At 34.1% G+C, this 13198-nt stretch overlaps 3 protein-coding genes across 4 annotated transcripts; all 3 read left to right on the plus strand.

Annotated features, from left to right (window-relative positions):
- The first annotated feature begins 2574 nt into the window (after positions 1-2574).
- Positions 2575-4919, plus strand: LOC107860395 (F-box/kelch-repeat protein At5g15710). The gene has a single exon (XM_016705734.2). It carries the CDS (start codon positions 3125-3127, stop codon positions 4439-4441), a length of 1317 nt encoding a protein of 438 aa, XP_016561220.1. The 5' UTR covers positions 2575-3124; the 3' UTR covers positions 4442-4919.
- A 4250-nt stretch (positions 4920-9169) lies between these two features.
- LOC107861418 lies at positions 9170-11624 on the plus strand. Of its 2 annotated transcripts, none has more exons than XM_016706753.2 (5): positions 9170-9604; positions 9705-9766; positions 9857-9941; positions 10361-10401; positions 10856-11624. In XM_016706753.2, exons 1-5 carry the CDS (start codon positions 9511-9513, stop codon positions 11063-11065), a joined length of 492 nt encoding a protein of 163 aa, XP_016562239.1. In that variant the 5' UTR covers positions 9170-9510; the 3' UTR covers positions 11066-11624. The 2 variants fall into 2 exon arrangements, with proteins under 2 accessions (XP_016562239.1, XP_016562240.1); XM_016706754.2 differs by having other exon boundaries at positions 9362-9604; positions 9705-9757; positions 10856-11619.
- A 304-nt stretch (positions 11625-11928) lies between these two features.
- LOC107861419 lies at positions 11929-13198 on the plus strand. Its single transcript, XM_016706755.2, has 3 exons — positions 11929-12427; positions 12563-12609; positions 12942-13198. Exons 1-3 carry the CDS (start codon positions 12286-12288, stop codon positions 13131-13133), a joined length of 381 nt encoding a protein of 126 aa, XP_016562241.1. The 5' UTR covers positions 11929-12285; the 3' UTR covers positions 13134-13198.

Consider the following 13198-nt stretch of genomic DNA (forward strand, 5'->3'; position numbering starts at 1 on the left):
GAGTAACGTCTAGTGTTATCTCAAAAGTGAATCTATAATGATGCTATCCCTAAAAGTGTTGCATTTTGATTCGATTTCATTTCTTCAAATTTCAACTTCTAACAGACTCAGAACTAGCTCCATTATAGTCCATCTCTATACACATCCAAAAAGAATTAGAGGAAAAGTAGGATTTGAATAAATTTATCTTTATTTTAACCCAATAACTATTTCGGGTCATTTACTTTAAAATGGCTATTTTAAAGCCCTTTTTCTTATTGATGATGGTCACACCATGTCTTTTTCCCAAGGAACTAAGGCATCATTTGCTCCTCCACATATCTTTAGCTTTACTCATATACATGTCTTGTCCATTTTTACGCAAACAACTCGAGGGTATCACATAGGTTTTTTTTTAAAAAAAAAATTATGCATTATTCGTGTATTATACACTATCAAATAACTTGATTTGTTGACTGTTGTTACAGGTTATCCATTTAAAAAAAAAAAAAAACATTTCATCCTTAAAAAAGGTTCTCAATTTAATTTTTTTAATTGCACCGAAATGGCAGTAATAATAATATAGCAGTAGCAAATTTTGTTTTGTTGACCAATGACCAGTGAATGGCCAGCTAGCGTTGCCGTGATGTGGACTCCACCAATAATAGTACAATTTGTCTAATTCCCATAATATTATATACCCAACAAATTAATTAAATCCACTTATATTTTACAACGACAAAAGTAACGGACTCTTCTAATTTTGCCATTACTTTCTATTCACAAGTGTTTTTTTTTTTTGTTCATTGATAATTCTGAATTGTTCAATCATGGAAGTAATTTAATTATTTTAAAACAATGGGAATTACTTTTAAATTGCATTCTGTTTCCCAACTTCAATTTTCCAATCACAAGTTTTGTTTTGTCAAAAGAGGCAAGAAGCTAACCACTTGGATTCTTTGCATGTGAAGCGTGAAAATATTTTTGTCATCTTTTGTTCTTTTTCCTTTTAAAAAAATAAAATAAAATAAAATAATACATTTTTCATTGAATTTTTATTACTAAAGGTTTTAGTGCTTGAGATAATTGTTCAGCCGTATTAAATGTTATGATTTCATTATTTATCCCAAAGGAAAAAAAAAAAAAAAGATAAAATCTTTTTGAATTCGGTTTCACTTTCTTTAATGCCCTAAATGAAAAATATAAAATAAATGAAAAAATAAAATAAAAATTTATACGAGTCTATCACCTATCTTAAATGAAATATTTGGTGTATGGATTTTTGGGATTACGGTAGAAATAGAATATTTGGGACTATGATATCTTCCATAATTAATGTGCTTTTGCTAAAGAAAGTACTAAGGTAAAATCAGTCAAAGATTATGCGATTAAGTCATTCTACAATTAAGGCCTAATTTGACTTGAAATTGAAAAGTTTTTTGTCTAAGTCGTCATTTAAATTTTTGAAAAGAGAATACACACAAAAATCCTCCTTTAGGACATTAATTTCAATATTCAACATAAATTAATGCATCTTAATATTGAAATTGTAAGTTTAAAATAACAGATGTGATATACCTGTACACTCATTATTACATTAGTTTTTTTTTTAATCTTATTATTGAAATTGTAAGTTTAAAATCCGCGTTGCAGGACCCATTAAGATGGCAGCACTCCCAACAGAGTTTTCTCTATATTCAGGGTCGAACCTTCGACCTTGATTAATGGTTGAATAGTCCTATTCACTGCACTACAAGTCATCTTGGTCATTATTATTAGTTGAAATGACACTACATGGTGTAAAGCCCATTTTAAAGTAAAAAAACAATAATAACATAGTTAATGTAATTTCACAAATAATTTTTTTAAAAATAAGTATACATAAAATTTGACCTTGTAAAGATAAAATACTTAACAACAAACTAATTATTATGATTGTTATTCTTCTAAAATTTGAATAAAAATATCACCAGTACGAACTAAATAAGTTTATCTAACCATAATCAATTGAATAGAGAAAAAATAAATTTTGATAAATATGATTGGTAGATATAAATATATTTTATATATTCTTAGATTTGTTAATGAAAATTCTTAATTATTTTCATTCGAATTAATTATTTTATTGAATTTGATCTTTTAAAAAAAATTATGAAATTTAGTTAATAAGAGAAGTTTGTGTAAAAATTTAAAGACTGAGTTTATATGTAATAATAATGAAAGTCAGAATTGGAAGTGGAAAAAATGGAAAACAACAAAAAGTTGTTTTCCCTTTTCAAAATTTAGTTCCAAAATTGTTTTTCAAATTTTTATGGCCAAACATCATAATTTTCAATTTTGATTTTTTTTTTTTGGAAAAAAGAGGAAAAATATGTTTGTGGATAACGATTTTCTTGAAAGTTACCGCACATCCATTTTATGTCTTTTCCTTTTCTTTGAATGTACATTAGAGATACAACTAGATAAACAATTATAATTAAAAAATTAGCAAACATTTTTGAAAAAGTTGTTCTAGCCTTCGAATAAAAAATATAGTCATAAAAGTTTATTTTACTCTCATATTTTACTTGCTAGCAAACGACAGATAAACAATATACTACTGGTCAAAATTAGCAAACTCTTTCCGAAAAATATAAACAGTTTTTATTTTATTTTATTTTATTTTATTTTTGGAGCTTCTGGGTCCTCTCATTACTAGCTAGTAACCAGTACTTCTGAATTTCATATACTAATTTTTTTACAGTTGCATTTGTGAAAAGTTATATTAGTACCTACTCTAGAGTTCACTAAATTATAGTAGATCAAATCTGTGATTGAATCGGCATTTTTATCCTCCTCAAATCTGTAAGGCGATTGAATTATAGAAGATTCGAATCGGATGGATCTGTGAAAATCCAGTTGGAAAAAGATCCGCCCAATCAAGGTAAGGTTCTTGGAAGTGCTGTTTTCATGATATATCAAAAAAAAAAAAGAATGCCGCATTTTAATTGATAAATGTGTATCATTTTTCCTCGATTGAAGTTAATTTAGTGCCCAAATCTAGTGCGATCAAGTGGATATAGCTTAATTAGAATTGGGTTTTGTTTGGGGGTTAAGTGTACTACATTATTGGTCAGCTAAGGGGGATTTCTGGGAGTTGGATTCAATGGTTGAAATAGCCGAATCTTCGGAATCTGGGTCGGGTTTGTTGAATTCGGGAGAGGTAAAAATTGGGTCTTTGCCAGAAGAGGATAGTTTTCACAGACAAGTTAGTAGCTTTGGAAGTAGTGGCTCGAGGAATACAAGCCCATTAGGGCGAATAGGTTCAAGAAACACAAGCCCTTCAAGGCAGAAAGTGGTTAAGACGAAACCCAGGGGATTGGATGAAGAGACTGTAACCACTTTTGTTAAACCTGTTCAACCAGATGTTCAGATGGAAGATAATATCTGGCCAATGCTGCCAGAAGATTTGCTGAATGAGATTTTAGCTAGAGTGCCACCCTTCATGATATTTCGACTCCGATCTGTTTGTAAAAGGTGGAACTCAATTTTGCAAGATCACGGCTTTTTGAAGTTTCACTCTCAAGTTCCCTCCCATGGACCTTGCCTTCTCACATTTTGGAAGAATTCACAGACCCCTCAGTGTTCCGTATTTAGCTTGCCATTGAAACAGTGGTTTAGAATACCATTCACTTTCTTACCACAGTGGGCATTTTGGCTGGTTGGTTCATCAGGAGGTCTTGTTTGTTTCTCAGGATTAGATGGGATGACATTCAAAACTTTAGTTTGTAATCCCCTGACCCAGACCTGGAGGACGTTGCCTAGCATGCATTATAATCAGCAGAGGCAGTTGATTATGGTTGTTGATAGAAAGGATAGGTCATTTAAAGTTATTGCCACTAGTGATATTTATGGTGACAAGTCTTTGCCAACGGAGGTATATGATTCAAAGATCGACAAATGGTCGCTTCACCAGACAATGCCTGCTGTAAACCTTTGTTCCTCCAAGATGGCATTTTGTGATTCAAGGCTGTATTTGGAAACTCTCTCCCCTCTTGGTTTGATGATGTATCGGCTGGATACAGGGCAGTGGGAACATATCCCTGCTAAGTTTCCACGCTCATTGTTGGATGGGTACCTAGTTGCCGGCACTCACAAACGCTTATTTCTGGTTGGAAGGATAGGGCTCTATAGTACTCTTCAAAGTATGAGGATATGGGAACTAGATCACACAAAAGTCGTCTGGGTTGAGATCAGCAGGATGCCTCCAAGATATTTTCGTGCACTTTTAAGACTATCTGCTGAAAGATTTGAATGCTTTGGACAGGATAATCTGATATGCTTCACATCTTGGAACCAAGGAAAAGGGCTTCTTTATGATGTTGATAAGAAGTTGTGGTCTTGGATTGCTGGGTGTGCTCTTCAATCATATAACAGCCAAGTCTGCTTCTATGAGCCAAGATTTGATGCTTCAATATACTAAAGTAATACTTAGCTTAAATTTCCAACATACTTTTCACCAGGGATAATTGCTAGCTTGTTTCCTTCAATTCCCATACTGCCTGTAGTTCATCGTTGAACTTTCTTTAGGCTAGATTCTCAAGCTTAATTTTTATCCATCTTAATCTATATTGCAAAAGCTTCAAACTCATGTGCAAATTCCCCTAGTTAGCTGAAGTGAGCAATTGGATAAGGTTTTGCTTCTGCACATTAATGGCCTGAGTGGTATTCAAGGAGGAAGAACTAAGAAGTTAAGAACATTTCCTTGCTTGGACGAGGTTTCATGAAGACCTGAGCGTTGGGTGTCTTCTCAGATAACCCCGGGAATTGACAATCCGGGAGTATGGTTGTAAGATAAAGTTTTGTTTCCAGCTTATGTACATTGATCTTCTCTTTCTAAGTAATTAGTACATTCTTGTTGCTTTTCTCAACTGAAGTAACAAAAAATCTCTTTGATCTTACATCTCAGCTCTTCTTTTAAATGGTACATCTCAGCTCTTCTTTATCTCACACGATCCAAAACTGCTTTACTTTACATGTTGTTGGTGTTCTAGCTGTAGGATAGCTAGACATTTCATGCTAGTTATTTGAATCCACTTGTCTTTTGTGCGGGAATGATGTTTAGTTACGTATTTCATATATTTAGAAATTTTGCCTTTCTTAGTGTGTTATTATCAGTGTCAGACTATGCTTAAATGGTAACTCTCTTATGCTTGTCTTTGTTGCTCTGCTCTTTCAGTTATTGATGCTTCATTTTTCCCCATGTTCATCCTTAGCTTCTTCGAACACTTGCTAAGATGCTTACTATTGGGTATATACGAATTATTATTTTTCCCACTTAGAGATCATTTTGTCCGTAAGATGAGGTTTAAATGGGTGAATATCTTATGCTTATCTTTGTTGCTTCTCTTTCAGTGGTTGATGTTTCATTTCCCCCATGTTCATCCTTAGCTTCAGGCATTTGCCGAAACACTTACTATAGGGTATATATGCAATATTACTTGTCCCACTTAGACATCGTTTTGTCCCAATGGGTAGCCCTTGGGAGTTGATAAATTGTATTCTCGTATTTTTATAAACTGTCCTTCCAATTTCATGGTCAGTTGATCAATCTCCATCAAATGCATAATCTAGTCTTGTACTCCTTTTCCTTCGGTGGCTGAACTAAAAATCTAAGTCCAGAAATTTCAGATGCCTCCACATTAACTGGCAAAGTATCTAAGGTTTCGGGCAAAATGCTGCTGGACTTATTAAGTTTGTGTCGTACTTGCTCCCGAGGTGTGGTCTAGTGGTCAATGAAGTGGGAGTAGAATCGTGAGGTTTCAAGTTAAATTCCAGCAGAGACAGAAAACACTAGGTGATTTCTTCCCGTCTTCCTAAGCCTTGATTGATAGAGTTACACGATTCCTGTGCTGGTGGCAGATAGCAGGTACCCGATGTAGTAGTCGAGGTGCGCACAAGCTTGTCTAGACGCCATCATCCGCTCATCCTAAAAATAAGAACGTGACACAATCTGGCCAGATAATCAACTATATTTCCTTTCTCTGAAATCATTCTGCAGCTGACTCTTCCAAATGCTGTGCAGCTGGAGCAGAGTCGACAATTTTTTGACCATATGGATTCCTTGTATTGTATACTTTGCTAAGAGTCGATTCTATAGATTCTAGAACAGCGGGTCCGCAAGCATCTTGGATCTGATTTTATAGTGAGCTGTTCAACATTCTCCTCTGATAAGGACAATCGTTTCACTATATCCGTAATTCAGCAGGAAGCTGACCCACGACCCAAAAACCATTCTTGGAGTGAAACCTTTATCAAACCACAATGAAAGCGGAGCTAGTATTAAGAAGCTCTAGCATCAGTTATACTCTGTTGAGCGAGGAGGTTTCCAGATCAAAAACTTTGGCTGTTCAGCCTTATACTCTGTTAAGTCGAACCATGCTAAACAACGGATTCCATAGTCGATAAGAAACCCCACGGTGTAAAAATAGGTGACTGCAAGTCTCTATTTCAGCTTGGGACCGATTAGTGGTGGAGCACATATAGATGGCCCTTTTTTTCAAAGTCTCCTGAATAAGACAAGCTTGCTTAGCCATCAACCAAGTGAAAAGGCCCACTCTCTGACCATATGGTCAATATGCTTCTCTTTTTGTAGTATCTTTTACACAGACCATAACTCTCAACATGCTAGTCATGTTTTAAGCTCTAGCATGAAGTTGCTAAGTGTGACTGGCCAAATAAAAATAAAAAAGCTTGAACTTATGAGGACAATTAATTTTCTAAACAAAGGACTCAGAAAATTTATATAAGGGTGTTTGTTGAAGGGTAACAGAAAGGAACATCCTATTCTGTACGACTTAAGTTCATCAAGTTTCTTAAGTATCTCTGGAACCATAAAGGTAGTTTCTTCCTATATCAGTATTCCACTTTATTCCTCCCTTAATCTCATCCATCATCTTTGTTATTCCTTACCAAGTATAGCAGTCATTACTTTGCAACTAACACTGACGTATGTCATTTGGTTTGTTTATAAGCTTCTGCAGAGACGAGTTCTAATAGTTGCTGATTGTAGCATCTATGATGTGTGAAATTCAAAGGCATGTTTCTTGTTTTGGTTTAATGCTTTTGCTAGAAACCTCTGGAGTAAGAACAGAAACTATCAGGGATAGCTAGTTTGAAAGCTATGATGTCATTCCTTTTCATAAGGTAGACTCCCGTGCTGTCTGTTGACACCTGGCAGGCATGTAACCTCGAAATGTTTTTGACCATTGGAAAAGTGGAGAAATGAGTCTGTTCTTTAAATAGTCCACAGTAGACCCTGGCTTGGTTATACTTGCCATGTCGTGGCTAGTCTCTTCACATGACTATTAGGGACGCAAACTTGACCAATGCACTAGATTTCTTGATGATGCAGATGAGAGTTGGAGTTTGTTTAAATTTTATATTCCTTTGCTTTGTTTTCAGCTCAATTCTTGGAGTTAGAACTAAAGGGTATATGTGTTTCCTTCTCTCTCTCTTTCATAGTTTGGATCAATGTGAGCTTTCTTTCCATCTCTAAGCGCCGTTTTAAGTCCTAAGCCTGTAGCTATTGGACTTCGAAATGGATTTTGTAGTTTATTACTACCAACATTCTCTAGAAAAGGTAGTGTCAATATGGACTTTTATATGGTTAAAGACAGTGGTGGAGCCATCCTTGTTCACGGGATGTCAATCGATCCTCTTTGCTGGGAAAACACACTATTGATAAGGTAGTAGTTTTTCTTGAAGGTTCTTCATATTTTGACTCATCTTTGTGAACATTTTGGCTCCGCTACTAGTCAGAGAAGCAAGATTTACCTACCAGTTATGTGGCAGTCCCTTTGGTAGCAAGATTTCGAATTCTAAATCCAAATACCGAGTCCGTGTCAATTCCAAAGAGGATGATACTTGTGAAGCTGTGATTTACTGTAATGAGCTAAAAGCAATTGTCAGTAAAGAAGCATTTTATTTTGGTTAAAGATAAAGGTATCAATGTGTAGTAAGAAATGTGTATCAAGAGAGAATCTTTTCTAGGGATGTAGTAAGAATAATTTCTTGATCATATCAAATGGTGCTGCAAACATAGATTAGCCCTTCTTTTTCGTAATGACAACTTGGAGGTACAATAATAATAATAGTCTATCTAAGACTATAATTTTTCAAAAGAATAGCTTACATTTCATTGTCAGAATTTCTTACGGATTAATCACTGTAAAAACTATTGGAATTTACTCTCTTCGTTCACTTTTATTTATCTATAAAAATTATATTTTCAATTTTACTTGCCATTTTTAACATATTGAAAAACAAAACTTCTTTTTTGATGTTTTACTCTAACAATATTTACTTATTACTTAAATCATTTATCAAGACTTTAACTAAATATTAATTAATGTGAATATGTGATAAAAACACTCATATCAATTATTATTTCTTAATAAATATATCCATAGTTCAAACTGAAAGGCATTGGTAATCGTAGCCTTACTCATCCTACACGTGTCTAATCCTTACCTTTGGGATTTAATTATTTCCTAATTTTGTACGAACAGATACAAAACCTTGTAGTCTAGTTTATCGTATCTTAATTTTTCATTTATTGATGCTGCTGTCTAATATGGCCATCTAGGTGTTCTGCGAGCTCTTTTTTTTACATCATCAAGTTAAATTAATCTATAACTGGCATGAAAACAAAATTGGACTAATTTATAACAAGCAGTAACATTTCATAACATGATTTTTTATGAAAATGTATTATAATCAATCAAATTATTCAGAGAATACAATGTTTTATAATAAAAAAAGTTATAAAAAATCTTGATTTTCGTTAAGACAAAACCTGCAGTTGCCGCAAAATCGAGCAAGTGGAACCAGCGAGGAAAAGGGCCAAGAAACCGACTAGGAGCAGAAACCACACTGTTCTGAAGGGAAGCGTAAATTTAAATTAATCGAATTAAAATAAAAAATTATAAAAAGATTTCTTCATTATTTTATTAATTCTTTATTTTCAACTTATCCTTATGTTAAAAGACTACGAGATTCACTAACCAAATGGCATCCAAGGCATATTAATTATGATTTGTTTATGGTGTAACCGTACCTGTGACTCAGGTTAAAGTACGTACGTTTTTAATTTGCTGATATTTCACTCTCCATTATCTACTGATGATTTGCATGGCAACGTGTACAAGCATATATAACAGCTCATCATCTCTTACCAATTACTGACAAAACATAGTAGTACATATATATATATAACTTGTTCAAAGCCAGTACTGCAATATTTAGGTTCTTAACTTTTTGTCGTTTAAAATATTTGATGAGTTGATATTACCGAAGCAGTGCAGAAGTTGGGCCGGGTTGAATATATATTAGAATAAGACAGGTGTTGGAATCCTAACTTTGACTGATCAAATTTGATAATTTGAACTCTAAAATCTCACATTCTATTCTACTATATATACGGTTGAGGAAAATGAGAATTATTAATCTATGCCTTTTTAAGTTTTAAGCTGACATCTCAGAAATAAGAATATGGTCTCACTTAGTTTCAATATTCAGCTGGTGGTATTAGTAATTGCTTTGCTCGTTCTACAGGAGCAGCACTCTTCAGCTCATGCTCTATTTGGTAACTACGCTCAATTCAAATTCGTACCTTTACTTAATAGCTGAGTTAAATCATTAAATTTACTACTAGTAATAATACTTTTGTCTACTGCTTTCTGTAGGAAAGCTAAGGAAGAAAGAATGGCTAAAGTTCAACTCTATGCAAAAAGATCATGTATGTTATGTATGTATAGGGAAGTTGCATCTGATTCTTTGATTTCCATTAGCAGTTAGAAGTAGTATACTAGAATACTTTCTTTTGAAATTTATGCAGGATTCAGTGGATGGTATCATTGCCTCTGTGGGTGGAATTAGAAAAATGCTGGTGAAACAAGAGCACATGGTTGATGATATTTCAGGTATATATTGTTATTATGCTATATATAGTTGAAAATAAAATACTGTAGAACTTTAAGTAAAATAGAACAAAAAATGATATGAAATAGGAAACTTAATCCCCTTCTGAGTCCACTGCATCCAACGGTGTGTTTAGGAAACTTAATCCCCTTCTAGCATCCAAAGTATTGGGTTATTTTCAAACCCCAGGGTGCACAAACACAAAGTGCAACCAAATCACACTTGAAACTTATTTTTCAGGAAGTATTGCAGAAAGAGGTAAGAGTAATTCAGAAATTTCGTAAGGAAGCGGACACTCAAATTTCATCCTTTCTCTTGATATATTTTCGATAAAACACATATTCATTTCCAAATGCTTGCCTTTTAGTGATGAAATTAAGTTGTCCGTAACTAATTCCCATTTTATATTTTTTTGGGGTAGTGACAGGAGATGCTACGTTTGATTCAATGAAGACTTCTCAGGTTTCTCTTTTCTCACTTTCAAGTTCAACAACCTCGGCCTTTAGCCTTAGGGAACAAAACAGACACACATTACCTTAAAAGATGCTAGCATGCACACTCTAACTCACGGGCACAACTACTCGGTCTGATCTGACAGTTAATTAATAAAAAATGGATTTAACTTAACTACAATATAAAGGATCAATTGTCATATTCTTAGTGCATTCTGATAATATAAACACGCCTTAATTATTTTAAGAATATATTAATCCAACTGTTATGAAGGTTACTTTACCTATAGTTATAACTTGGATAGCTTGGAGATCATTAATCCCACTTTTTAAAGAGGTTATAGCCACCAAGATTATTAGGCAGATTAATAGAAAAAAATCTCACTTCATTGACCCTTGGATCGATTTGATATCATCACCTTTTTCTCTTATACTTGCATCCTAACATATTGAATTTACGCTAGGTGGATACCGAAATACTGAAGAAGAATGCACGAAACTCCCTTGGCGTAATCAACTTTTCAGAGCAGAATCTCGAGAGAAGTAAGAAAGAAGAATCAAAGAAGTTTGCTGATGCAGAAGATGAAGTAGCAAAACTTATGAACAAAGACTATACTGGAAGAAACGAGCCTCGCCGCAAGCCGCCTATCAATAATCACAAGCCTACGGACTAATTAAAACGGGTGATTTAAAAGAATAGTCTTGAAAGTGAGAGTGAGTGATCTTGAACTTTTGCCTCGCTTATCTCAGGGGAAAAACTTCAAGTATAACAACTTTTGATCTTGAAGGATTCTCTGTTGAAGTAAGTGGAGATTAAAGGTTCAACACCACCTCTTTTCAAGGTCATTAGATGTAATTTCACTAAAACCTGGTCATAGTAGTACTGTTTGACATAGTAGTAAGTAGTAATTAGTGCAAGTAGTGTTCAGATTTGGGCCTCACAATTTTGCCCCTACTAGTGAAGCCCCATAAATTATAGTAGTACATTAAATAGGATTGGAAAGTACTGATAAATCAAAGTACTGTCTCTAGTGAGCTATCCACCTAACTGGCATGCCACTGGTGGCAGAATCATGTTTGTTATTGTACATTTGTTTTATTTCTTTATGTATATTTACTCCAACAAATTTACTAGGAAGTTGTTTTGTGATGTTATGTTATACAGAAGAAGTCTTCGATCAAACTTAAAGGAGGAAAATGACTTAGTCGAATTTACGGGCACAAGTCATTTTCCTTACAGCTATATATTAAACTTGTACTCCATGTCACTTGCTTACCCTAACAAACATTGTGCAACTCCATGTCACTAGCCTGCTCACCCTAACAAACATTGTGCAACTCCATGTCACTAGCTTGCTCACCCTAACAAACATTGTGCAACTCCATGTCACTAGCTTGCTCACCCTAACAGACATTGTGCAACTAGGCGAAACAACTCCAATGTTGCATACTTGATGTTGAAACGTAACAAGGGGTAAATTTAATATAATCTATTTTGAATAGTTTCAGAGGTATTTTCGCCATTAAACGAGTGTATGTGTGACTGAGGTTGAAATACATTTAATTTAATTTGCTGATAATTCAGTCTCCGAGTTATATATCAACTGATGCTTTGCATGGCAAAATATATAACAGTTCATCATCTCTATTATAAGCTATGACTTGTTCAAAGTTAGCTAGTACAGCAATTATTTTGATTCTTAAATTTTTCTCTTTTAAAATTATGTGAGTTGAGATTCCCCAATCAGTGCAGAAGTTTGGCCAGGTTGATATATTGAAATAACGAAAAAGACAGGTTGTTGGAATCCTAAACTTCGTCCAGTTTGATTTTTGAACACTATAAAATCTCGCATTCTACTATCTATGATTGATAAGGCAAAGAGAGAATTTATCTATGCCTTTTAAGTTTGCCAGAAATATTAATATGGTGTCATATAGATTCACTATTCAGCTGGTACTCTTAATTGCTCTGATGCTTGTTGCCTCTGCTAGAAAAATACCGGTGAAACCACAGCAGATGGTAGATGATAATTCAGGTATATTATGTTTTGACATCACTAGCTACCAAAAAAAAAATGTTATTGCTAAATAGCTCGTAGATAACATGGTTATTTAATCGTTAAAATTAAATAGGATTATGTCAGTGATTTCTGTTTTTTTTGGTGTGATAGGAGATGTTGCATTTGATTCAATGAAGATTTCTCACATGAATACTCAGGTTCTCTTTTCTCAATGGAACAAACAGACACATAATTAAATGGATTTAACTTAGCTTACCTACAATAAATATAAAAACCATTTCTTGCATTATTCGTGGATTGTGATAATATAATTAGCAGGTAACAATACTGTTGAACGTTACACTTTACGTATAGTTACCATTTAGATAGCCGGCAGGTTATTAATTCCACTTGTATGGAGGCTATAGCCAGCTGATGGTTATACTTATAACTGTCGAAATTGTTAAGCAGATCAATAGGAATAATCGATAGGACATCACCTTTAATTTCCTTATACTTGCATGGTAATATATATTGAAATTTATGCTAGGTGGATAACCAAATGGTCAAGAAGAACAAAAGGAGCCCCCTCGGCACAAACCACTTTCCAGAACAAAATAATGAGAGAAGTAAGACAGACGAATCAATGGAGTTTGTTGATGCAGAAGATGAAGTAGCAGAGCTTATGCACAAAGACTATACAGGAAGCAAACGCGGCCGCGTGCCGCCCAGCAATAATTAATCGCAAGCCTATGGGTCATTTACAAGAATAATGACTACTCTTGTAATATAAATCACATTATCACA

Source organism: Capsicum annuum, chromosome 2 (genome assembly GCF_002878395.1).
Source record: "Capsicum annuum cultivar UCD-10X-F1 chromosome 2, UCD10Xv1.1, whole genome shotgun sequence".
NCBI lineage: Eukaryota > Viridiplantae > Streptophyta > Magnoliopsida > Solanales > Solanaceae > Capsicum > Capsicum annuum.